Source organism: Oncorhynchus nerka, linkage group LG15 (genome assembly GCF_034236695.1).
Source record: "Oncorhynchus nerka isolate Pitt River linkage group LG15, Oner_Uvic_2.0, whole genome shotgun sequence".
Lineage (NCBI taxonomy): Eukaryota > Metazoa > Chordata > Actinopteri > Salmoniformes > Salmonidae > Oncorhynchus > Oncorhynchus nerka.
This window is the reverse complement of record NC_088410.1, coordinates 89,089,844-89,115,617: the sequence shown is the minus strand read 5'-3', so window position 1 is coordinate 89,115,617 and position 25,774 is coordinate 89,089,844. Positions and strand designations below refer to the sequence as shown.

The following is a 25,774-nucleotide window of genomic DNA, read 5'->3' as shown; positions in this document are numbered from 1 at the left end:
AACTCACCAACAAAACAATAAACAGCAAACGAGATGTAACGACTGGAGTGCTCACAGGCACTACACAAAAACAAGAACCCACAAACTATAAGGTGGAAAAAAGGCAGCCTAAGTATGATCCCCAATCAGAGACAACGATAGACAGCTGCCTCTGATTGGGAACCAAACAAAGAAATAGAAAAACTAGAATGCCCACCCAAATCACACCCCGACCTAACCAAATAGAGAAATAAAAAGGCTCTCTAAGGTCAGGGAGTGACACTTAAAGCTGGGATCCGCGAAAGGTTAAACAGTTTACGTTTTACAACGAGAAGATGAGCATCCAGCAACTTAATAATGATAAAAAATATCAAGTGCTGAAAAGCTTGCTCAATAGAAAGGGATTGCTGTGGGGTGAATTTGCGGTATGGATGTGGTACATGTATGTACATGTATACAGTACATGGTATGAATGTAAGGGTGATTCTACAGCTTTGGCAGAATGCCCAGACATTGTAGACAGTTGTGAGATTAGTGGAATGGGGCGTAACATAGTGGACCTCCCTCACCAAAATATGAATACAACAGTGTGTGTGCTCAACAGCTCTCCGATCATGGCGTAGCGCTGCAAACAGTGCTTGCTGAGGTAACGAATACCCCTGTGAAGAGGAAGGACACAACATTCTAAGCCTAAAAGCCTATGTGTGCCATGCAACATGAGATGCATACTCTCAAAACAACACTCCCCAGCAGTTGAGGAAAAAGGCCTGGTGGTGTTGCTGTCAGCCATGCTTATAGGAATGAATGAGCTGATGGCAAACAATAGCAAAGTTCAGTAGCTGCCTGTGTGGTTAGAATAGTCACATTGTGGTTAGAATCGTCCCAGTGTGGTTAGAATAGTCCCAGTGTGGTTAGAATAGTCCCAGTGAGGTTAGACTAGACCCAGTGTGGTTAGAATAGTCCCAGTGTGGTTAGACTAGACCCAGTGTGGTTAGAATAGTCCCAGTGTGGTTAGAATGGTCCCAGTGTGGTTAGACTAGACCCAGTGTGGTTAGAATAGTCCCAGTGTGGTTAGAATAGTCCCAGTGTGGTTAGACTAGACCCAGTGTGGTTAGACAAGACCCAGTGTGGTTAGAATAGTCCCAGTGTGGTTAGAATAGTCCCAGTGTGGTTAGACTAGACCCAGTGTGGTTAGAATAGTCCCAGTGTGGTTAGAATAGTCCCAGTGTGGTTAGACTAGACCCAGTGTGGTTAGAATAGTCCCAGTGTAGTTAGAATAGTCCCATTGTGGTTAGAATAGTCCCAGTGTGGTTAGAATAGTCCCAGTGTGGTTAGAATAGTCCCAGTGTGGTTAGACTAGACCCAGTGTGGTTAGAATAGTCCCAGTGTGGTTAGACTAGTCCCAGTGTGGTTAGAATAGTCCCAGTGTGGTTAGAATGGTCCCAGTGTGGTTAGACTAGACCCAGTGTGGTTAGAATAGTCCCAGTGTGGTTAGAATAGTCCCAGTGTGGTTAGACTAGACCCAGTGTGGTTAGACTAGACCCAGTGTGGTTAGAGTAGTCCCAGTGTGGTTAGAATAGTCCCAGTGTGGTTAGACTAGACCCAGTGTGGTTAAAATAGTCCCAGTGTGGTTAGACTAGACCCAGTGTGGTTAGAATAGTCCCAGTGTGGTTAGAATAGTCCCAGTGTGGTTAGACTAGACCCAGTGTGGTTAGAATAGTCCCAGTGTGGTTAGACTAGACCCAGTGTGGTTAGAATAGCCCCAGTGTGGTTAGAATAGTCCCAGTGTGGTTAGACTAGACCCAGTGTGGTTAGACTAGACCCAGTGTGGTTAGAATAGTCCCCGTGTGGTTAGAATAGTCCCAGTGTGGTTAGACTAGACCCAGTGTAGTTAGAATAGTCCCATTGTGGTTAGAATAGTCGAAGTGTGGTTAGAATAGTCCCAGTGTGGTTAGAATAGTCCCAGTGTGGTTAGACTAGACCCAGTGTGGTTAGAATAGTCCCAGTGTGGTTAGAATAGTCCCAGTGTGGTTAGACTAGACCCAGTGTGGTTAGACTAGACCCAGTGTGGTTAGAATAGTCCCAGTGTGGTTAGAATAGTCCCAGTGTGGTTAGACTAGACCCAGTGTGGTTAGAATAGTCCCAATGTGGTTAGAATAGTCCCAGTGTGGTTAGACTAGACCCAGTGTGGTTAGAATAGTCCCAGTGTAGTTAGAATAGTCCCAGTGTGGTTAGAATAGTCCCAGTGTGGTTAGACTAGACCCAGTGTGGTTAGAATAGTCCCAGTGTGGTTAGAATAGTCCCAGTGTGGTTAGAATAGTCCCAGTGTGGTTAGACTAGACCCAGTGTGGTTAGACTAGACCCAGTGTGGTTAGAATAGTCCCAGTGTGGTTAGAATAGTCCCAGTGTGGTTAGACTAGACCCAGTGTGGTTAGACTAGACCCAGTGTGGTTAGAATAGTCCCAGTGTGGTTAGAATTGTCCCAGTGTGGTTAGAATAGTCCCAGTGTGGTTAGACTAGACCCAGTGTGGTTAGACTAGACCCAGTGTGGTTAGAATAGTCCCAGTGTGGTTAGAATAGTCCCAGTGTGGTTAGACTAGACCCAGTGTGGTTAGACTAGACCCAGTGTGGTTAGACTAGACCCAGTGTGGTTAGAATAGTCCCAGTGTGGTTAGAATAGTCCCAGTGTGGTTAGACTAGACCCAGTGTGGTTAGAATAGTCCCAGTGTGGTTAGAATAGTCCCAGTGTGGTTAGACTAGACCCAGTGTGGTTAGATTAGCCTCTGTGGCAGCGGAGGTTATAGTCCCTGCTGTGTGAGGATGGAGCCACGTCCCTGGTTAGGATCAGCAGTGAGCACTGAAAACTATGACTGGAACTCCTTCAACAAGACATTCACAGAGCAACTGAGTGAAAGCTCACCACTGTCTTTCGCCAGCCTAAGCAACTTTTATGGTCACAGTCTATGCTCAAAGTCCTATGTGAGATAGAGGTGAGAACATTATACAGAGGTTCAATAAAACAGCTATGAAGGCACCTGCCTGTCACCTGGCAGGACTGGCAGAGGGCCACCACACTATCTGGCTTCCAGTTGAAGCTCGCATCCGCTACAAGACCATGGTGCTTGCCTACGGAGCTGTGAGGGGAACGGCACCTCAGTACCTCCAGGCTCTGATCAGGCCCTACACCCAAACAAGGGCACTGCGTTCATCCACCTCTGGCCTGCTCGCCTCCCTACCACTGAGGAAGTACAGTTCCCGCTCAGCCCAGTCAAAACTGTTCGCTGCTCTGGCCCCCCAATGGTGGAACAAACTCCCTCACGACGCCAGGACAGCGGAGTCAATCACCACCTTCCGGAGACACCTGAAACCCCACCTCTTTAAGGAATACCTAGGATAGGATAAAGTAATCCTTCTCACCCCCCCCCCTTAAAAGACTTAGATGCACTATTGTAAAGTGGCTGTTCCACTGGATGTCATAAGGTGAATGCACCAATTTGTAAGTCGCTCTGGATAAGAGCGTCTGCTAAATGACTTAAATGTAAATGTATTTCCTCTCTTGCAGTGGGCCATAGCAGACTGACCCTACTAACACACTGCTGACATAGGACACACTGACACAGGACAGAGGAATGGGGGCCGGTGGAAAGACCAGGAGGGTCCCAGTCAGAATGAGGGTTCTTCCACTGAATACAAAGGGTGAGCCTAAGCTTTTCCCAGTGTCAATACTCACTGCCTTAGTCCACAAAAGTAAAACACATTCCTAAAAGAGGCCTTTAGTTTACAGGTAGGCCATACAAACATCAGGTGAATACAAAAAAACTGTTCTGGCATTGTCAATACCCACATTTGATCTATGGATTAATACATGTCAATACCCACATTTGACCTATTCATGTCGATACCTCCATTTGACCCTCCCTGGGTGGCAGTTAGCCATATCTATGGCTAAAAATAGTACCTTTTTAACTAGACGTTTTACAATTGGAGTTCAAACACTGGAGTAAAATTCTTAGCTAGGCACCAGGGAGCTCGAGTGAGATTATTCAGGGAGGACTGGCTTGAGACAAGCTTGCTAACAGTACCCTTAGCTGGATATTGACCACTACAGAATATATCGATGTCAGTGTACCACAACATAAACAAACTGCACCAAAAAAAGTTTTTTTTGCTAACGTTGACTTTCACAACGACAAAGAAACTGCCCCTATAAATGCTAGCTAATAGCTAGCTACATACATGGGTGTCAATATGGTGCTAGTAAACTTTAACAAATAGCTAGGTATATAATAATCACACTAGCTGGCTAGCTGGTCATTGGTCAGTGACTTCAATGAATTTGGCCAGTGATTTCAATAAACTTAGCCAGAAAGGAAGAGGGAAAGCGAGAGGGATAACTGGGCCCAAAATCTGTCCTCTCCAGCAGGTGCATTTTTTCCTTTTGTTTTTTGCTCACCAAGCGAAGAGTTTTTGTATGGAGATCAACTCGTGTCGAAAAAAATGTAGTGGCTTTTTTTCTAGTTGTGGCTTATTTGATCAAATAGAAGTTTTGTAGTGATTAGGTGGCTAAACATGTCCTAATATATAGTCCAGAGAGGACATATGAATAATACAATTATTCCCTCGTAATGTCAAGATCACTATTTATGTATCTCATGATCGCAACATAGCAAAACTTGTTTTGTCACTCTATGAATAGAATTGGAAGTATTGATGATAGTGTAATGAAACAGCAGGGAGCAGGTCTCGAGCCCGAGTTCCGGCGCGCTATCGAATATGCCGCAAAAACATGCTCCAGCGGCATAGTCGATTTCCGCGGTTATAAACCCAGGGTCGTTACCATAGATTGACAGTATGGCCAAGGCGGCAGAGCCCACAGTGGATCAGCACATACGTTTTTATTGATTGCTACACTAAGGAATAGTACAGTTTATGCTAACATCATGCTTTAATTTGTGTTTGGAGCTCTGTTTCTCAAACTAGACACTCTAATGTACTTGTCCTCTTGCTCAGTTGTAAACCGGGGCCTCAAACTCCTCTTTCTATTCTGGTTAGAGCCAGTTTGCCCTGTTCTGTGAAGGGAGTAGTACACAACGTTCTACGAGATCTTCAGTTTCTTGGAAATTTCTTGCATTTCTAGCATTCATTTCTCAGAATAAGAATAGACTGATGAGTTTCAGAAGAAAGGTCTTAGTTTCTGGCCATTTTGAGCCTGTAATCGAACTCACAAATGCTGATGCTCTAGATACTCAACTAGTCTAAAGGCCAGTTTTATTGCTTCTTTAATCAGAACAACAGGTTTCAGCTGTGCTAACATAATTGCAAAAGGGTTTTCTAATGATCAATTAGCCTTTTAAAATTATAAACATGGATTAGCTAACGTAACGTGCCATTGGAACACAGGAGTGATGGTTGCTGATAATGGGCCTCTGTATGCCTATGTAGATATTCCATAAAAAATCTGCCGTTTCCAGCTACAATAGTCATTAACAACATTAACAATATCTACACTGTATTTCTGAACAAATTTGATGTTATTTTAATGGACCTTTTTTTGTGCTTTTCATTCACAAAAAATAACAGTTCTAAGGGACCCAAAACTTTTGAACGGTAGTGTATATGTATATGACGTGTGTTTAGACAGTATGGACAGTATATGAATAGAAAGGGTGTGTACAGCAGTAGTTCTATAGGATGAGCCTTGACTAGAATACAATACACACAGTGGGTAAAACAGTATATATAAACATCATTAAAGTGACCAGTGTTCAATGACTATGTAAGCTGCAGGGTAGAGTACTGGATGGTAGCCGGCTTGTATCAGTGGACAAATTCAGGGCAGGATACTTGGCGGAGGCGATTAGTGGTGACTAACAGTTTAATGGCCAGGATAAGCTGATTTTCAATCTCTTGATCCCAGCTTTGATGCACCTCCACCTTCTCTGCCTTCTAGATGGTAGTCGGGTGAACAGGCCGTGGCTCGGTGGCTGAGGTCCTTGATGGTCTTCTTGGCCTTCCTGTGACACCAGGTCCTGTAGATGTCCTGGATGGCAGGCAGTGTGCCCCTGGTGATGTGTTGGGCTGACCGCACCATGGTCCTTGAAACAGCCTACAAGGCAGCATCCTAACTTATCAGCCTCTAAGGCTGAAATGTAATATTTTCAGCCTGTAAGGAATGGAGCTCACCCACTGTAAATGTAAATATTATCCACAAAACATGTAGTGTCCCTTATAAGTCAGTTATTATACACGCTAACAACCAGCATAGATCACAAGGTAGCTTGCGAGCCAGCCAACAAGACTACCTAGCAAGCTCGGAAGACTTGCCAAGTTAGCTGCGTTGTTCCTTGCATGTGATTGGCTGTGGCTTTGGGGGCGGAACGCAGCCTGGGAGAAAAACTGCCCGTCAGGTATTTTCAGCGGTTAAATGTCCCTCATTGCGATCAACGTAGCCACGGGTTCCTTAAGGTGGGTGTCCTGCATTTTGTCAACATATTCAAACACCACTAACTTACAAAAAAAGTTGATTTGTCCAGCATTTCAGTAAGACTTTCTAGCCTGTATATTTTGCAGCAGATAGGAAGAGGCAAATCAAGACGTTTCATTCTCGCCAAAATATGTCCAAAATGTTCCCAATGCGTTTCTATGGTCAAGATGATCTCGTTATAATACAGACCTCCATTTGCAGTCACGTTGCTCTTTTGACATGATATATATCATAAGGATGTGGTACTGGTGATGCTAAACACTTCTCCAATCTTTGTTGAAATCTGATATTCTGCACAGCGCAAGGCGAGATGTAAAGGCAAAGTTTGCAATGTAAAATTTCGTCAACCAATCACATTTGTCAAATCCTTTCGGTCTAAATTCCAGCGAAACTTGAAGAGGACCTTGTCTACTTACAAAAAGCTGCTTCTGATGAAGAGCTACAAAAGTAAGTAAATAACCGTATTAGACTGAAAATGTATAAGGTGATTAGACTGAAAAGATATACGGTGATTTCGTTAAACTTGTGAGGCTCTCCATGCTCATTAGTTGCTCATTCAACATCATTTGCCTCTACTTCACTCAATCTGTTTTTCAAAGTCTCCTTCCTAACCAACCAGAACATTTTAATTGGCCAAGAATTCACAGATTTTCATAAAACAGCCACACATTTCGCGTCTTGTTTCTGCATAACCAAATTTTGCGCAACGCAAATGAGTAGCCTATATCTCTTGATACTACCCATCCCGGATCCGGGAGCGTAATCACCAACTGACACTCATTAGCATAACGCAACGGACATAAGTATTACTAGAAAATATTCCTATTCATGAAAATCACAAGTGAAATATAAGTGAAACACAGCTTAGCCTTTTGTTAATCACCCTGTAATCTCAGATTTTCAAAATATGCTTTACAGCCAAAGCAAGACAAGCATTTGTGTAAGTTTATCGATAGCCTAGCATAGCATTATGTCCAGCTAGCAGCAGGTAACTTGGTCACGAAAATCAGAAAAGCAATCAAATTAAATCGTTTACAGTCCAACCTGACTGAGCTTGAGAGGATCTGCAGAGAAGGATGGGAAAACTCCCCAAATACAGGTGTGCCATGCTTGTAGCGTCATACTAGAGAAGACTCGAGGCTGTAACCGTTGCCAAAGGTGCTTCAACCAAGTACTGAGTAAAGGGTCTGAATACTTACAGTACCAGTCAAAAGAAAAACCCCATTCAAGGTTTTTTCATTATTTTTACTATTTTCTACATTGTAGAATAATAGTGAAGACATCAGAACTATGAAGTAACACATATGGAATCATGTAGTAACCAAAAAAAGTGTTAAACAAATCAAAATATATTTGTATTTGAGATTCTTCAAACTAGCCACCCTTTGTCTTGATGACAGCTTTGCACACTCTTGGCATTCTCTCAACCAGCTTCATGAGGTAGTCACCTGGAATGCATTTCAATTAACAGGTGTGCCTTGTTAAAAGTTCATTTGTGGAATCTCTTTCCTTCTTTATGCATTTGAGCCAATCAGTTGTGTTGTGACAAGTAGGGGTGGTATACAGAAGATAGACCTATTTGGTAAATGTGGTGAAGCTGGTTGAGAAAATTCCAAGAGTGTGGAAAGCTGTCATCAAGGCAAAGGGTGGATACTTTGAAGAATCTGAAATATATTTGGATTTGTTTAACAGTTTTTTGGTTACTACATGATTCCATATGTGTAATTTCATAGTTTTTATGTAGGTGTGTCCAAACTTATTATTGTATGTAAATGTATTTATTTATTTTATACATTTGCAATCATTTCTGAAAAACTGTTTTTGCTTTGTCATTATGGGGTATTGTGTGCAGATTGATGAGGGGGAAAAAATAATGTAATCCATTTTATAATAAGACTGTAATGTAACAAAATGTGGAACAAGTCAAGGGTTCTGAATACTTTCCGAATGCATTGTATGTGTCTGGGCTTGAGCTTCTGAGAATCTGGGGACATTAATTAAAAAATATATATTGTGTATCTTGACAATATACCTGAATAAAGCCTAAACTCTTAAAACAGGTGCTATCTTGAACCTTAAATGGTTTTTCGGCTGTCCCCATAGGATAACCTTTTGAAGAACCCTTTTTGGATGCAGGTAGAACCCTTTTGGGTTCCATGTAGAAACCTTTTTAAAAAGGGTTCTATGGGACAGCCGAAGAACCCCAATGGAACCCTTTTTTCTAAGAGTGTGCTCATATCATAGGCCTGCTTAGGCCTACTAGACCTACTCTCCTGGTCATCAGTAGAAATGTAACAGAGGACCAAGGAAAGTATATAGTACAACATAGGCCTGCTTGGGCCTACTAGACCTACTCTTGTGGTCTCCTGGTCATCAGTAGAAATGTAACAGAGGACCAAGGAAAGTATATAGCACAACATAGGCCTGCTTGGGCCTACTAGACCTACTCTTGTGGTCTCCTGGTCATCAGTAGAAATGTAACAGAGGACCAAGGAAAGTATATTGTACAACATAGGCCTACTGTTTATGCACTACTGTTTGAACAGTATAACACTGCCATCTACAGTAGTGACAATGTATTTCATCTGTGAAGGAAACTGTATTGAGCAATCAAATGAACAAACCTGTTTTAATGAGTTTTCAGGGGAAAATGGCCCCAAAGGCACCATGCGTCTTTTATTGTTAGATTATACACTTTGATTTGATTATATAATACAACCCCCTTAGTTTGAAGATAACAGAAAATACTAAAATGCAATGCACAATTGGTAACCAAGGCCACAATAAACCACCTTTTAACCAAACAAACTTGCCCATACCATTCAGATTATGATACATAAGATACAGTATCTCATCATCAATGTCAACAAAAACACACGTTTTCAACGGATGCTGAAAGTCACAAAAACTAACAGAAAACAATTAATTATGATAATAAAAAACATGGGCCTGTAAAAAAAGATAAAATGGAGAAATCCACTAGTAAAGATTAAGCAGTTGTTTTAAATCTAGCTCTTGAAGTATGACATTCAAAGCCTGGTGTACTAAATCCACCATACAAAGTCTGATGTAATGAATTCTTATGACAGAAGTCCAGTGAACCGTCCGAGGCAGAGACCATCCCCTAGCTAGGGGATGAAAGTTATTGTGTCATTAGGATAAAGTTCAGCTCAGCAATACTTGTAACACCACCATTTCAATGGCAAAGGATAAACACATATGGCCCATATCCCAGCCCAGCCCTGCCCTCCCACCATCCTTTTCAATATAAATAACAACCAATGGTCACACACCACAGCACAGAGGATAGCTCTCTTTCAAAACATACTTTTTCTTTTCATTGGCTGATGGCATTGGCAAATTAAGATTCATTTCTTGAAGGTTCGCTCATAAAATGAGAGAGCGCTTTTGTTTTTATTCATAGAATTTAGGAAAGAGAAACTTATTTTAGGGTTAGGGAAAAGGCATACGTAGTCAGTTGTACAACTGAATGCATTCAGCCGAAATGTGGCTGCCTTAAGCAACATCATGGGCAGAACAGCAGATTTTTCCACTGTCCCGGCTCAGGAATTCAAACCAACAATCTTTCGGTTACTGGCTCAATGCCCTTAGCCACTAGGCTACCTGCCGCCTTGCCAGATTGAAAGTGATATCCATCAATTGGGATCTCTTGAATGGGGAGATTGGATTAGAATTACCATGAGTTCTTACATGAGTTAAAACTCACTGTAAAATTTGGTCAGTTCCAATTTGGCAAATTCTAATCTAGTGAACATTTCACGGTAAGGTTGTATTCGGCGCACGTGACAAATAAAATTTAATTTGATTTGATTCTCAAGCCATGTTTTTAAGAAAACAGTGTTAATGTTAATCCCAAATATAAACACGTCCCCAAAATAATCCTATGTAACACATATTCCTGTTGCATCCGCTGACTCCCAGTACAGAAACGGTTAATTTCAATAACATAACTAAAGGCTGAAAATAAAAATATTTGTTGCTTCACCCCTTCTTGATCTTTTAAGTGCACCACAGCACATTGATGTGTTGTTGTCTAGAGACCCGTAAAAGCCCAGGGATTGGAAACTGAATGATCTGATCATGCTATGCCCTTGCTGTACACGTGGACTGCAGCTAAACTTGTAACCATTCATGATAACACATCACGAGAAAAATGTATAATAGTTTATTCCATAACATAATATTCCTGGATCAGAAGTGCGCTTCAATGATCTAGATGAGAAAGGATGAACTGCATAGACATGTTCAGTTTCCTATTCTCCTATTCAATGATGCATTTACATCTGTCCACTTTATTTCTGTTTATTTAAAGACAAGAGGTAGTAAATAAGGCATTCCAGGGTGGCTGGCAACTGATCAATACTTGTCTTTGGAGAAAGGCACTTGGTTGCCATCCTATCTAATTTATAAACACCCCTCGGTAGGGCCCTTCTACGTTTAGATTATTTTGTGTTTGCTCTTCTCTTCTTCCATGGTTGTTGTACCTGTACCATTCCAATCTATCCACTTCTTCTTATATTGCTTAGAGTGTGTTCCCTTGGAGACAAAGCTCTTAACCTTGTTCACTTTCTCATGCCCTCAGTGAATCTCAACCTACTGTACATTTACTGTCATTACCAATTTGACCCACTTGTCTCAGCATATTTAACTATATGCGTTAAAAAGTTGCCTTTAAAACAAAACAATGAATTCTCCTAATTTCCTTTCTTGTCTTTTGAGAGACTTCCTCCTTTTTCCTATTTCACATAAATGTGTGGAAGTTTAAAATGTTTTCATGTCAGTTCATTCTAACGTCGTTTTGAATGTTACTTGGCAGTTGAGCAGTCTGTACTGTACATATCGTCACGCAGTGCTTCGTCAGCTGATTCCCAAACCTCCCTGCAGAACGGTGGGTGGGTCAGTCTTCCACGAGCCTGTAGACGTGGTAGAGCGGTGGGTGGGTCAGTCTTTTACGAGCCTGTAGACGTGGTACTGTGCCCCGTGTTCACTCGTTGAGACCTCGAACACAAACGCTATACACAGCAAGGTCTCCTGAGTGTCACGGTCTGTCACCACCTGGGGAAGGAACAGTAGGTCAACACCAGGTAAAATACATGTCATCCAACTGTAGTTCTATATAGTAGGTGAAACATCAATCAATTCACAAAGCACAACAAAAGGAGGAACAATGAAGCAAAAACAATGAGGTCAAAAACATAATCTATTGTTCTAGGTTGAAATACAGTGACAGTCTATTCCCAAATAGTAAATGAGTTACTATCTTATTATCTTGTAATAAAGCATAATGTTACCTGAAGTATAGTGAAGTTTTCCAGAACACTGTTCATCATGTATTTTTCTGGCAGGTGTTTGAGCTTGTGGATGAAGTTGATCATGTACTCGCACATGGGAGAGCGGTGGATCCTGTAGACACTCTTCCCTCCCTCCATCCGGGCGTACTCTGTCTGCAAAACAGCAAAACAACATCTGACTTGAGGTAAACATTGTGATTGCATGAAATGCAATTATAGTGTCTGACAGTAAATTTGATTAGACCTTTATCTAACCTGGTAAGTCAGCTGTTTTGTGACTATAAAGCAGACCCAGTGGATAATGGGCTCACCTCTACTTTCTCGACCACCTGTTTGCCGAAGGAGCAGACTTTGGTGGAGACGGTGATGGTCATGTTCTCAGAGCTGCTGTATTGGCTGCTGACTCCGTAGAAGGAGCCTGGGCCATCCTGCATGCCACTGCTGTTGAGATCCGCCTGCAGAGAGAGGACACACACAGGACTAGTCAGATTAACGCAAGACTAACAGCCCTAACCCCTTTTCATTCTACTCTAAATGAGAGAATACTCAAACTACCAAAAGGGACAGTGTGACTGTGTGATTGTGTGAAAGTGTGACTGACAGTGTGACAGTGTGACTGTGAGAGTGTGACTGACTGTGCGACTGTGTGACTGACTGAGAGTGTGACTGTGTGACAGTGTGACTGACAGTATGACTGATTGTGTGATAGTGAAACTGTGTGACTGATTGAGAGTGTGACAGTGTGAGAGCGTGATTGTGTGAAAGTGTGACAGTGTGACTGACTGTGTGACAGTATGACTGTGTGACAGTTTGATAGTGTTACAGTTTGACTGACTGTGTGACTGTGTGAGAGTGTCACTGACTGTGTGACAGTGCGACTGTGTGAGAGTGTGACTGACTCTGTGACTGTGACAGACTGTGTGAGAGTGTGACAGTGTGGCCTCCCGGGTGGCGCAGTGGTCTAAGGCACTGCATCGCGCACTAGCGACTCCTGTGGCGGGCCGGGCGCAGTGCACGGTGACCAGGTCACCAGGTGTACGGGGTTTGCTCCGACACATTGGTGCGGCTGGCTTCCGGGTTGGATGTGCATTGTGTCAAGAAGCGGCTTGGTTGGGTTGTGTTTCGGAGGACGCATGGCTCTCGACCTTCGCCTCTCCCTAGTCCAGGTAACGGGAGTTGCAGCGATGAGACAAGACTGTGTGAGAGTGTGACAGTGTGTCTGACTATGTGACAGACTGTGTGAGAGTGTGACAGTGTGTCTGACTATGTGACAGTGTGTCTGACTATGTGACAGACTGTGTGAGAGTGTGACAGTGTGTCTGACTATGTGACAGTGTGTCTGACTATGTGACAGACTGTGTGAGAGTGTGACAGTGTGTCTGACTATGTGACAGACTGTGTGAGAGTGTGACAGTGTGTCTGACTATGTGACAGACTGTGTGAGAGTGTGACAGTGTGTCTGACTATGTGACAGACTGTGTGAGAGTGTGACTGTGTGTCTGACTATGTGACAGACTGTGTGAGAGTGTGACAGTGTGTCTGACTATGTGACAGACTGTGTGAGAGTGTGACAGTGTGTCTGACTATGTGACAGACTGTGTGAGAGTGTGACAGTGTGTCTGACTATGTGACAGACTGTGTGAGAGTGTGACAGTGTGTCTGACTATGTGACAGACTGTGTGAGAGTGTGACAGTGTGTCTGACTATGTGACAGACTGTGTGAGAGTGTGACAGTGTGTCTGACTATGTGACAGACTGTGTGAGAGTGTGACAGTGTGTCTGACTATGTGACAGTGTGTCTGACTATGTGACAGTGTGTCTGACTATGTGACAGACTGTGTGAGAGTGTGACAGTGTGTCTGACTATGTGACAGTGTGTCTGACTAGTGTGACAGTGTGTCTGACTATGTGACAGACTGTGAGAGTGTGACAGTGTGTCTGACTACTACTGTGTGACAGTGTGTCTGACTGACTGTGAGAGTGTGACAGTGTGTCTGACTATGTGACAGACTGTGTGAGAGTGTGACAGTGTGTCTGACTATGTGACAGTGTGTCTGACTATGTCTGACTAGACTGTGTGAGAGTGTGACAGTGTGTCTGACTATGTGACAGACTGTGTGAGAGTGTGACAGTGTGTCTGACTATGTGACAGTGTGTCTGACTATGTGTATGTGACTATGTGACAGACTGTGTGAGAGTGTGACAGTGTGTCTGACTATGTGACAGACTGTGTGAGAGTGTGACAGTGTGTCTGACTATGTGACAGACTGTGTGAGAGTGTGACAGTGTGTCTGACTATGTGACAGACTGTGTGAGAGTGTGACAGTGTGTCTGACTATGTGACAGACTGTGTGAGAGTGTGACAGTGTGTCTGACTATGTGACAGACTGTGTGAGAGTGTGACAGTGTGTCTGACTATGTGACAGACTGTGTGAGAGTGTGACAGTGTGTCTGACTATGTGACAGACTGTGTGAGAGTGTGACAGTGTGTCTGACTATGTGACAGTGTGTCTGACTATGTGACAGTGTGTCTGACTATGTGACAGACTGTGTGAGAGTGTGACAGTGTGTCTGACTATGTGACAGACTGTGTGAGAGTGTGACAGTGTGTCTGACTATGTGACAGACTGTGTGAGAGTGTGACAGTGTGTCTGACTATGTGACAGTGTGACTATGTGACAGTGTGACAGGCTGACAGGTTGACTATGTGACTGTGTGACTGTGTGACAGTGTGACAGGCTGACTATGTGACTGTGTGACAGGCTGACAGTGTGACAATCTGACTGTGTGAGAGTGTGACTGCCTGTTTGACAGTGTGACTGTGTGAGAGTTTGACTGACTCTGTGACAGTGTGACAGGCTGACAGGTTGACTATGTGACTGTGTGACAGGCTGACAGGTTGCCTATGTGACTGTGTGACAGGCTGACAGTGTGACAATCTGACTGTGTGAGAGTGTGACTGCCTGTTTGACAGTGTGACTGTGTGAGAGTTTGACTGACTCTGTGACAGTGTGACTGTGTGACAGTGTGACAGGCTGACAGGTTGACTATGTGACTGTGTGACAGGCTGACAGTGTGACAATCTGACTGTGTGAGAGTGTGACTGCCTGTTTGACAGTGTGACTGTGTGAGAGTTTGACTGACTCTGTGACAGTGTGACTGTGTGACAGGCTGACAGGTTGACTATGTGACTGTGTGACAGGCTGACAGTGTGACAATCTGACTGTGTGAGAGTGTGACTGCCTGTTTGACAGTGTGACTGTGTGAGAGTTTGACTGACTCTGTGACAGTGTGACTGTGTGACAGGCTGACAGGTTGACTATGTGACTGTGTGACAGGCTGACAGTGTGACAATCTGACTGTGTGAGAGTGTGACAGTGTGTCTGACTATGTGACAGACTGTGTGAGAGTGTGACAGTGTGTCTGACTATGTGACAGACTGTGTGAGAGTGTGACAGTGTGTCTGACTATGTGACAGACTGTGTGAGAGTGTGACAGTGTGTCTGACTATGTGACAGACTGTGTGAGAGTGTGACAGTGTGTCTGACTATGTGACAGACTGTGTGAGAGTGTGACAGTGTGTCTGACTATGTGACAGACTGTGTGAGAGTGTGACAGTGTGTCTGACTATGTGACAGACTGTGTGAGAGTGTGACAGTGTGTCTGACTATGTGACAGTGTGTCTGACTATGTGACAGACTGTGTGAGAGTGTGACAGTGTGTCTGACTATGTGACAGTGTGTCTGACTATGTGACAGACTGTGTGAGAGTGTGACAGTGTGTCTGACTATGTGACAGACTGTGTGAGAGTGTGACAGTGTGTCTGACTATGTGACAGACTGTGTGAGAGTGTGACAGTGTGTCTGACTATGTGACAGACTGTGTGAGAGTGTGACAGTGTGTCTGACTATGTGACAGACTGTGTGAGAGTGTGTTTGACTATGTGACAGTGTGTCTGACTATGTGACAGACTGTGTGAGAGTGTGACAGTGTGTCTGACTATGTGACAGACTGTGTGAGAGTGTGACAGTGTGTTTGACTATGTGACAGTGTGTCTGACTATGTGACAGACTGTGTGAGAGTGTGACAGTGTGTCTGACTATGGGACAGACTGTGTGAGAGTGTGACAGTGTGTCTGACTATGTGACAGACTGTGTGAGAGTGTGAAAGTGTGTCTGACTATGTGACAGTGTGTCTGACTATGTGACAGTGTGTCTGACTATGTGATAGACTGTGTGAGAGTGTGACAGTGTGTCTGACTATGTGACAGACTGTGTGAGAGTGTGACAGTGTGTCTGACTATGTGACAGACTGTGTGAGAGTGTGACAGTGTGTCTGACTATGTGACAGACTGTGTGAGAGTGTGACAGTGTGTCTGACTATGTGACAGACTGTGTGAGAGTGTGACAGTGTGTCTGACTATGTGACAGACTGTGTGAGAGTGTGACAGTGTGTCTGACTATGTGACAGACTGTGTGAGAGTGTGACAGTGTGTCTGACTATGTGACAGACTGTGTGAGAGTGTGACAGTGTGTCTGACTATGTGACAGACTGTGTGAGAGTGTGACAGTGTGTCTGACTATGTGACAGACTGTGTGAGAGTGTGACAGTGTGTGAGAGTGTGACAGTGTGTCTGACTATGTGACAGACTGTGTGAGAGTGTGACAGTGTGTCTGACTATGTGACAGTGTGTCTGACTATGTGACAGTGTGTCTGACTATGTGACAGACTGTGTGAGAGTGTGACAGTGTGTCTGACTATGTGACAGACTGTGTGAGAGTGTGATAGTGTGTCTGACTATGTGACAGACTGTGTGAGAGTGTGACAGTGTGTCTGACTATGTGACAGACTGTGTGAGAGTGTGACAGTGTGTCTGACTATGTGACAGTGTGACTATGTGACAGTGTGACAGGTTGACTATGTGACAGGCTGACAGTGTGACAATCTGACTGTGTGAGAGTGTGACTGCCTGTTTGACAGTGTGACTGTGTGAGAGTTTGACTGACTCTGTGACAGTGTGACTGTGTGACAGTGTGACAGGCTGACAGGTTGACTATGTGACTGTGTGACAGGCTGACAGGTTGACTATGTGACTGTGTGACAGGCTGACAGTGTGACAATCTGACTGTGAGAGTGTGACTGCCTGTTTGACAGTGTGACTGTGTGAGAGTTTGACTGACTCTGTGACAGTGTGACTATGTGACAGTGTGACAGGCTGACAGGTTGACTATGTGGCTGTGTGACAGGCTGACAGTGTGACAATCTGACTGTGTGAGAGTGTGACTGCCTGTTTGACAGTGTGACTGTGTGAGAGTTTGACTGACTCTGTGACAGTGTGACTGTGTGACAGTGTGACAGGCTGACTATGTGACTGTGTGACAGGCTGACAGTGTGACAATCTGACTGTGTGAGAGTGTGACTGCCTGTTTGACAGTGTGACTGTGTGAGAGTTTGACTGACTCTGTGACAGTGTGACAGGCTGACAGGTTGACTATGTGACTGTGTGACAGGCTGACAGGTTGCCTATGTGACTGTGTGACAGGCTGACAGTGTGACAATCTGACTGTGTGAGAGTGTGACTGCCTGTTTGACAGTGTGACTGTGTGAGAGTTTGACTGACTCTGTGACAGTGTGACTGTGTGACAGTGTGACAGGCTGACAGGTTGACTATGTGACTGTGTGACAGGCTGACAGTGTGACAATCTGACTGTGTGAGAGTGTGACTGCCTGTTTGACAGTGTGACTGTGTGAGAGTTTGACTGACTCTGTGACAGTGTGACTGTGTGACAGGCTGACAGGTTGACTATGTGACTGTGTGACAGGCTGACAGTGTGACAATCTGACTGTGTGAGAGTGTGACTGCCTGTTTGACAGTGTGACTGTGTGAGAGTTTGACTGACTCTGTGACAGTGTGACTGTGTGACTGTGTGACAGGTTGACTATGTGACTGTGTGACAGGCTGACAGTGTGACAATCTGACTGTGTGAGAGTGTGACTGCCTGTTTGACAGTGTGACTGTGTGAGAGTTTGACTGACTCTGTGACAGTGTGACTGTGTGACAGTGTGACTGATTGTGCAACTGTGTGAGAGTGTAACTGGCTGTGTGACTGTGTGAGAGTGTGATTGACTGTGTGACAGTCTGATTGTGTGACAGTGTAGGTTTAAATGTGTGAAAGATGAATTTTTCTGCTTTCAACCATGTTTAAAATCCATACACTGTCCAGTAAAAAGGTGATGATTACACAATAATAAAAGTGATTTGTCACCCACCCAAAATTTGACTAGGAAAAAGGCGTTCTGTGGGCCTTTCTCATAAAGCTCTTTGAGTCCGCCCTTCTTCTCTGGGAACTTGTCGTAGATCTGCCTGATGTCCACTGCCTCCAGCAGAGGGTCGCTGTAGGACGGGTTGGTCTGGCCAATGTGGACAAACAGGTGTTTGCTGTACTGCAGGGGATAGAGAGAGGAAGATGGTCAGACCAGCCATCATGACAGAAGTCTAGCTTGGCCATACTGAGTTAGCGCTAGAAATTGAATCTGTCTCGCGTGACTCTGTGGACTATAAAACAAAGGCCTTTATCGACAACTTTGATTAGCACGGGTTGGTTAGTGTGGTTGGTTTGGTGACTCACGTTGTCAGGGTCCCTCTGCACCTCCATGAAGGCAGAGTACTCTAGCATCCGCAGCTTGGAGGAGGCGATGGTCCGGTCCTGCCACACGGGCACCGCCGTAGCAGCCGGGGGGAGGGGGGGTGCCAAAGGCTCATAGTCTGACAGAGAGAGAGAGATAGAGAGAGAGCAGAACACAGAGAGAGAGAGAGAGAGAGAGAGAGAGAGAGAGGGAGAGAGAGGGAGAGCAGCAGAACAAAGAGAGAGAGAGAGAGAGAGAGAGAGGGAGAGAGCAGCAGAACACAGAGAGAGAGAGAGGGGAGAGAGAGCAGCAGAACACAGAGAGAGAGAGAGAGAAAGAACAGCCAAACACAGAGAGAGAGAAAGAAGAGAGAGAGAGAGAACAGCAGAACACACAGAGAGAGAAGAGAGAGAGAGAGAGAGAACAGCAGAACACACAAAGAGAGAGAGAGAGAGAGAGAGAGAGAGAGAGAGAGAGAGAGAGAGAGAGAGAGAGAGAGGCAGTCAGGCTGAGGTCTCCAAAGCTGATGTTTAATTTCTGTATTAATGTTAAGCACCAGATATAGTGCTGATGTGTATGTTATATCACGTGTATCATTACTGTCATCATTGGACAGTTCCCTCTTTTAGGGATCATGAATGAGGATGTACTGTATGAATGCTAGCTGACTCCATACTCACTTGATATAGGGGGAGGGGGAGGGCCTGGTAGAGTTGTGTATGGAGACGGTGCAAAAGGTTTGATACTGAAAGAGAATGATTATCACACACAGTTGAGGAGTCAAACTTTTCAGTTTTCATCCAGCTGTGTTTATTCCACATATTTCCAAGTGAAATTCCATGTGAAACCTGGTTATGCTAGTGGCATGTGGCTTTGGGCTTCATTGGCATGTCAGACAGACGTGGATCCACAGTATTATGACACGTTTCTCAACATAGGCATGTGTCTGTGGCTGCACCAGCTAGACGTAAGTCCACCTCTGCTTCACTCTGTCACCACTCTACACCATACATTTAGTGATGCTATTTACATACACTGATTGGTTGGTGGATTGATTATTTGATTGATGTTTCTCTGTGTGTGATTGTGGCACATCATTTCAGAGCGATGCTTAAGTGTGACACGTGAACGTACACAATGGGCCAAATCCTAACTTCAGCTTTTTGTGCAAGTCATGCATAGATGTCAATGGAAGATTTACTTTAATATTGGAGTGACAAACATGGATCTGAAGTTAGGTGCTGTCATAGACTAATGTAACATTATGGCCCCAGTTTGTCATGAAATCACCCTATCATGTAACGTCTTTACATCCCAAATGGCCAGAACGGGAACGACTTTGCAAACAACTTCATAGCATGTTTGGTCTTCTCTCTCTCAGACGTGAAGCTGGTTGTGCCCTGGTCGTAAAGTTAGTGCAGGAGCAGGACAAATACTGAAGCAGAGTTAGTGCTGCCTTGTGCTACAGCTGGACTAGGAGGAAACTTACGCATAGCTGGTGCGGCCAAACCCAGGAGTCCTTCCCTGGTTGAGCTCTAGAATCAGCCTGATGTGCACAAATGCGATCCGTTAAACGTGCCAAAGAGAACCCGCCATTCCAATTCCAGTCACAAGTGTCAATCAAACAAACAACCAATCAAACGAACAGTCCAAACACCTGAACCTGTCACTCAACAGATAGTAAACACAGTCATACTCACTCCTGAGAGGGGCCAGGTTGTCCTGGGATAGGGCCTGGCCAAAACTGGAAGGCAAAGATAACAGAGTCGGTTTCACAGAGTTTCACAAAAGCTCTGTCCTCAAGTTATATATTCGCAGATGAATTTGGTCAAGCTTTACATGAAGTAGCTCAGGGACTGTACTGTGCTCCCATAGCATACATCAATTACTAGTACAACAATAATGTAAATACTGTCAATGCAGAGAAAAGGCAATCATTGCAACCCCAAACCCAGTGTGGAAGGGCTCACCCTGGCTTGCGGGGGGTAGGGAGAGTGGGGCAGTGGGGGTAGCTGGCTCTTGATCAGGCTCGGAGACACAATCTGAGCAGACGACAACGCTGCCATGTTCTGGAGGGCCTTGTCTTTAGATGCCTGGTCCTGTTGACGAGGAGGGGGGAGTGAGGGAGATGCACCACTAGAGAGCAGTCTAACACCTAGTATACACTGACCTGGTTGACATAACTATTAGGCTACTCACAGTGCCCGAGAGGAACACAGTTGGTTCAATAGTTTAAAAAACAACAACAGTTATAACAATTACTACTAGTTATCACTACTATATTTATACTGTAAATATAACATTATCTGATCTTCTTATGTACTCCCATTAGGCTCTTTAGTAAACAAACAGCCAATCTAATAAATACATGAAACATCTGAGTCTTAACTTCAACTACGTTTGGAGTACTAGTAGGCTACAATAATGAAAAATAAGACGTGAAGAGAACATGTATATGATTAATTCATCGAAGCAGATCAAAAAGATTTTAAGCCACATAATCAAAGAGAACATTCCAGGAGTCACATGATTGTAATTAGTAGAGACCTTGAAGGAAATGCCTCCTGCAGAAAGACAGACTGTCTGTGAGAAACCGTGGTTGACACAACCACTCTTATTATGGAAAAAAGACAGTAATATAGAACAAAAAGTTCCTCTTGTTTCAAAACAGAGAAACGGGACTCTTGATGAGGACTAATGTCCGCATTGGCCAGTACACTGCACTGTATGTGGTCAGATAACAATTGGAATGAATGTGATTTGTCTGGAACGTTCTGCTGATTGTAATGGTCAGAGATAGAAAAGCAAAGCGTAGATGGTTATGGTTAAGCTTGGCATGTTTGTACCTGGACAATCGAGAGCATTGAACTTTACTGTATGTCTACCAGCAACAAAACAATACTGAAACATCAGAAACAACACTTTGTGTGTGCCTCATCACACTTGAACCAGTATCTTAACCCTCATAGCAATATTGCAATCATATTGTCATTGTACAAAGCAGAGTAAGAGAGAAAAGTGAAGTATCTCTAAAGGCCAACACCTTGGTGTATTCTCATCACTGTGCAACTATGTGACATTTCGTAGAAGGAAACAAGATATCCTACATTTGCCTTGTTGGTAGTATTACTTCACGTCTTGAAATAGGAAAGACATGTACCGGTAGAAGCAGCAGAAATCTGACCTAAAGAATCTCCAAATGCCAAATCCTTAGTGTAAACAAAGTCAAATGAAAGTACCAAAACACAGCGAGTGCACTGTGTGAAACTGGTAGCAGTGATTTACTGAGCCACAACTGACTATATACTCTGACCAGGTAGAGGAACACAGGCAGTGTTTATGTTTCTCTACAGTGTCACAATGTGACGATTCTAGCATTAAATAGTGTTAGTGCAGCCCTAGGTTAAGTAGTACCGTACATATTGGTAGTGGATGGGGTCATAGAACTGCGAACAGTATAGAAGATCTCTGAACCTATGCGCTACATAAATGCGTTGCCTCATAATTGGACCAAAATATCACAGTGAAAATAATTACAATATTATCTTGGAGATGCTCAATCGGATTGTGATATTGGTCCTTCAAAGTATTGATCAGACAAAGTGTCTGGTTTTGCATCCACATTCTACCATGCCTCAACATCCTCTTGGATCACAATTTGTATCAATAATAGCCTATGGACATGGAAGCATTTTGCTACACCCGCAATAACATCTGCTAAATATGTGTTCATGTTTGCTGTTGCAGACTTATTTTTGTACGTAGCATACACTAAACAAGTGTTACGGGGAAGTGTGTCCTCAGAGAAGCAGAAGCACCCTGCAAAAACATGATAATCAATGATTATCATGATCAGGTACGATGCACAGCAATGTGGTTCCAAGCACACACGTTTCCTATGGCTAAGATCTGCTTTATTATAGGATAGCAGTGAGGTTGGGTTGCCATGCCAGCAGAGGGCATTAGCAGAGTGGACAATCCACTGGCACCGCCAAGCAGGTGGGAAGCAAATCGTAAAAGTCAAATCCACTTACCAAATTCATGGCCTAAATCAAAGGAAAGAGAAACCATTAGTATACACATCTACAGGCATATAATTCTAGGGATATTGTGATAAACTATGGGTTTGCTAATAGGCTGTGTCAGTACAAACTAAAAACATCAATAATGGAAAAGTTCTAGATGTACTGTAGGCCACTAGGATGTTGACATAAAATGAATGTTCTTATCCCTGAAGAAAAGTTAGCTAACACTAACTGAAAGACAACAGGTATAATTCATAATATAGATAGAGTTAGGTAACTAACTGAAAGACAACAGGTATAATTCATTATAGAGATAGAGTTAGGTAACTAACTAAAAGACAACAGGTATAATTCATTATATAGATAGAGTTAGGTAACTAACTGAAAGACAACAGGTATAATTCATAATATAGATAGAGTTAGGTAACTAACTGAAAGACAACAGGTATAATTCATTATAGAGATAGAGTTAGGTAACTAACTAAAAGACAACATGTATAATTCATTATATAGATAGAGTTAGGTAACTAACTGAAAGACAACAGGTATAATTCATTATAGAGATAGAGTTAGGTAACTAACTAAAAGACAACAGGTATAATTCATTATAGAGATAGAGTTAGGTAACTAACTAAAAGACAATAGGTATAATTCATAATATAGATAGAGTTAGGTAACTAACTGAAAGACAACAGGAATAATTCATTATAGAGATAGAGTTAGGTAACTAACTGAAAGACAACAGGTATAATTCATTATAGAGATAGAGTTAGGTAACTAACTAAAAGACAACATGTATAATTCATTATAGAGATAGAGTTAGGTAACTAACTAAAAGACAGCAGGTATAATTCATTATAGAGATAGAGTTAGGTAACTAACTAAAAGACAACAGGTATAATTCATTATATATATAGAGTTAGGTAACTAACTAAAAGACAACAGGTATAATTCATTATATAGATAGAGTTAGGTAACACTAACTGAAAGACAACAGGTATAATTCATAATATAGATAGAGTTAGGTAACTAACTGAAAGACAACAGGTATAATTAATTATAGAGATAGAGTTAGGTAACACTAACTGAAAGACAACAGGTATAATTCATTATATAGATAGAGTTAGGTAACTAACTAAAAGACAACAGGTATAATTCATTATAGAGATAGAGTTAAGTAAAACTAACTGAAAGACAACAGGTATAATTCATTATATAAATACAGTTAGGTAACTAACTAAAAGACAGCAGGTATAATTCATTATATAGATAGAGTTAGGTAACTAACTAAAAGACAACATGTATAATTCATTATAGAGATAGAGTTAGGTAACTAACTAAAAGACAGCAGGTATAATTAATTATATAGATAGAGTTAGGTAACTAACTAAAAGACAACAGGTATAATTCATTATAGAGATAGAGTTAGGTAACTAACTGAAAGACAACAGGTATAATTCATTATATAGATAGTTAGGTAACTAACTAAAAGACAACAGGTATAATTAATTATATAGATAGAGTTAGGTAACTAACTAAAAGACAACAGGTATACTTCATTATAGAGATAGAGTTAGGTAACGAACTGAAAGACAACAGGTATAATTCATTATATATATAGAGTTAGGTAACTAACTGAAAGACAACAGGTATAATTCATTATATAGATACAGTTAGGTAACTAAGTAAAAGACAGCAGGTATAATTCATTATATAGATAGAGTTAGGTAACTAACTAAAAGACAACATGTATAATTCTTATAGAGATAGAGTTAGGTAACTAACTAAAAGACAGCAGGTATAATTAATTATATAGATAGAGTTAGGTAACACTAACTAAAAGACAACAGGTATAATTAATTATATAGATAGAGTTAGGTAACTAACTAAAAGACAACAGGTATAATTCATTATAGAGAAAGAGTTAGGTAACTAACTAAAAGACAACAGGTATAATTCATTATAGAGATAGAGTTAGGTAACTAACTGAAAGACAAACAGGTATAATTCATTATAGAGATAGAGTTAGGTAACTAACTAAAAGACAACAGGTATAATTCATTATATAGATAGAGTTAGGTAACTAACTAAAAGACAACAGGTATAATTCATTATAGAGATAGAGTTAGGTAACTAACTAAAAGACAACAGGTATAATTCATTATAGAGATAGAGTTAGGTAACTAACTAAAAGACAACAGGTATAATTCATTATATAGATAGAGTTAGGTAACTAACTAAAAGACAACAGGTATAATTCATTATATAGATAGAGTTAGGTAACTAACTAAAAGACAACAGGTATAATTCATTATAGAGATAGAGTTAGGTAACGAACTGAAAGACAACAGGTATAATTCATTATATATATAGAGTTAGGTAACTAAGTAAAAGACAGCAGGTATAATTCATTATATAGATAGAGTTAGGTAACTAACTAAAAGACAACATGTATAATTCATTATAGAGATAGAGTTAGGTAACTAACTAAAAGACAGCAGGTATAATTAATTATATAGATAGAGTTAGGTAACACTAACTAAAAGACAACAGGTATAATTAATTATATAGATAGAGTTAGGTAACTAACTAAAAGACAACAGGTATAATTCATTATAGAGATAGAGTTAGGTAACTAACTGAAAGACAAACAGGTATAATTCATTATAGAGATAGAGTTAGGTAACTAACTAAAAGACAACAGGTATAATTCATTATAGAGATAGAGTTAGGTAACTAACTAAAAGACAACAGGTATAATTCATTATATAGATAGAGTTAGGTAACTAACTAAAAGACAACAGGTATAATTCATTATATAGATAGAGTTAGGTAACTAACTAAAAGACAACAGGTATAATTCATTATAGAGATAGAGTTAGGTAACTAACTAAAAGACAGCAGGTATAATTCATTATATAGATAAAGTTAGGTAACACTAACTGAAAGACAACAGGTATAATTCATTATAGAGATAGAGTTAGGTAACTAACGAAAAGACAACAGGTATAATTCATTATATAGATAGAGTTAGGTAACACTAACTGAAAGACAACAGGTATAATTCATTATAGAGATAGAGTTAGGTAACTAACTAAAAGACAACAGGTATAATTAATTATATAGATAGAGTTAGGTAACTAACTAAAAGACAACAGGTATACTTCATTATAGAGATAGAGTTAGGTAACTAACTGAAAGACAACAGGTATAATTCATTATATAGATAGAGTTAGGTAACTAACTGAAAGACAACAGGTATAATTAATTATAGAGATAGAGTTAGGTAACTAACTAAAAGACAACAGGTATAATTCATTATATAGATAGAGTTAGGTAACTAACTA

At 41.8% G+C, this 25,774-nt stretch overlaps 1 protein-coding gene across 6 annotated transcripts in view; it reads right to left on the bottom strand.

Moving 5' to 3' along the window:
- Window positions 1-9,073: 9,073 nt before the first annotated feature.
- LOC115143490 (transcriptional enhancer factor TEF-5-like) overlaps window positions 9,074-25,774 on the bottom strand; it is a 95,939-nt gene continuing 79,238 nt past the window's right edge. For 3 of the 6 annotated variants that reach the window (XM_065002006.1, XM_065002007.1, XM_065002011.1), the window contains 10 exons: window positions 22,437-22,448; window positions 20,373-20,501; window positions 20,103-20,146; window positions 19,892-19,948; window positions 19,083-19,147; window positions 18,405-18,541; window positions 18,046-18,219; window positions 12,087-12,230; window positions 11,776-11,928; window positions 9,074-11,539 (listed from right to left, as the gene is read on the bottom strand). In XM_065002006.1, the coding sequence (XP_064858078.1) occupies window positions 11,426-11,539; window positions 11,776-11,928; window positions 12,087-12,230; window positions 18,046-18,219; window positions 18,405-18,541; window positions 19,083-19,147; window positions 19,892-19,948; window positions 20,103-20,146; window positions 20,373-20,501; window positions 22,437-22,448 (1,029 nt within the window). In that variant the 3' untranslated portion in view covers window positions 9,074-11,425. The remainder of the gene's footprint in view (window positions 11,540-11,775; window positions 11,929-12,086; window positions 12,231-18,045; window positions 18,220-18,404; window positions 18,542-19,082; window positions 19,148-19,891; window positions 19,949-20,102; window positions 20,147-20,372; window positions 20,502-22,436; window positions 22,449-25,774) is intronic. The other 3 variants (XM_065002009.1, XM_065002010.1, XM_065002008.1) reach the window with 2 other exon arrangements.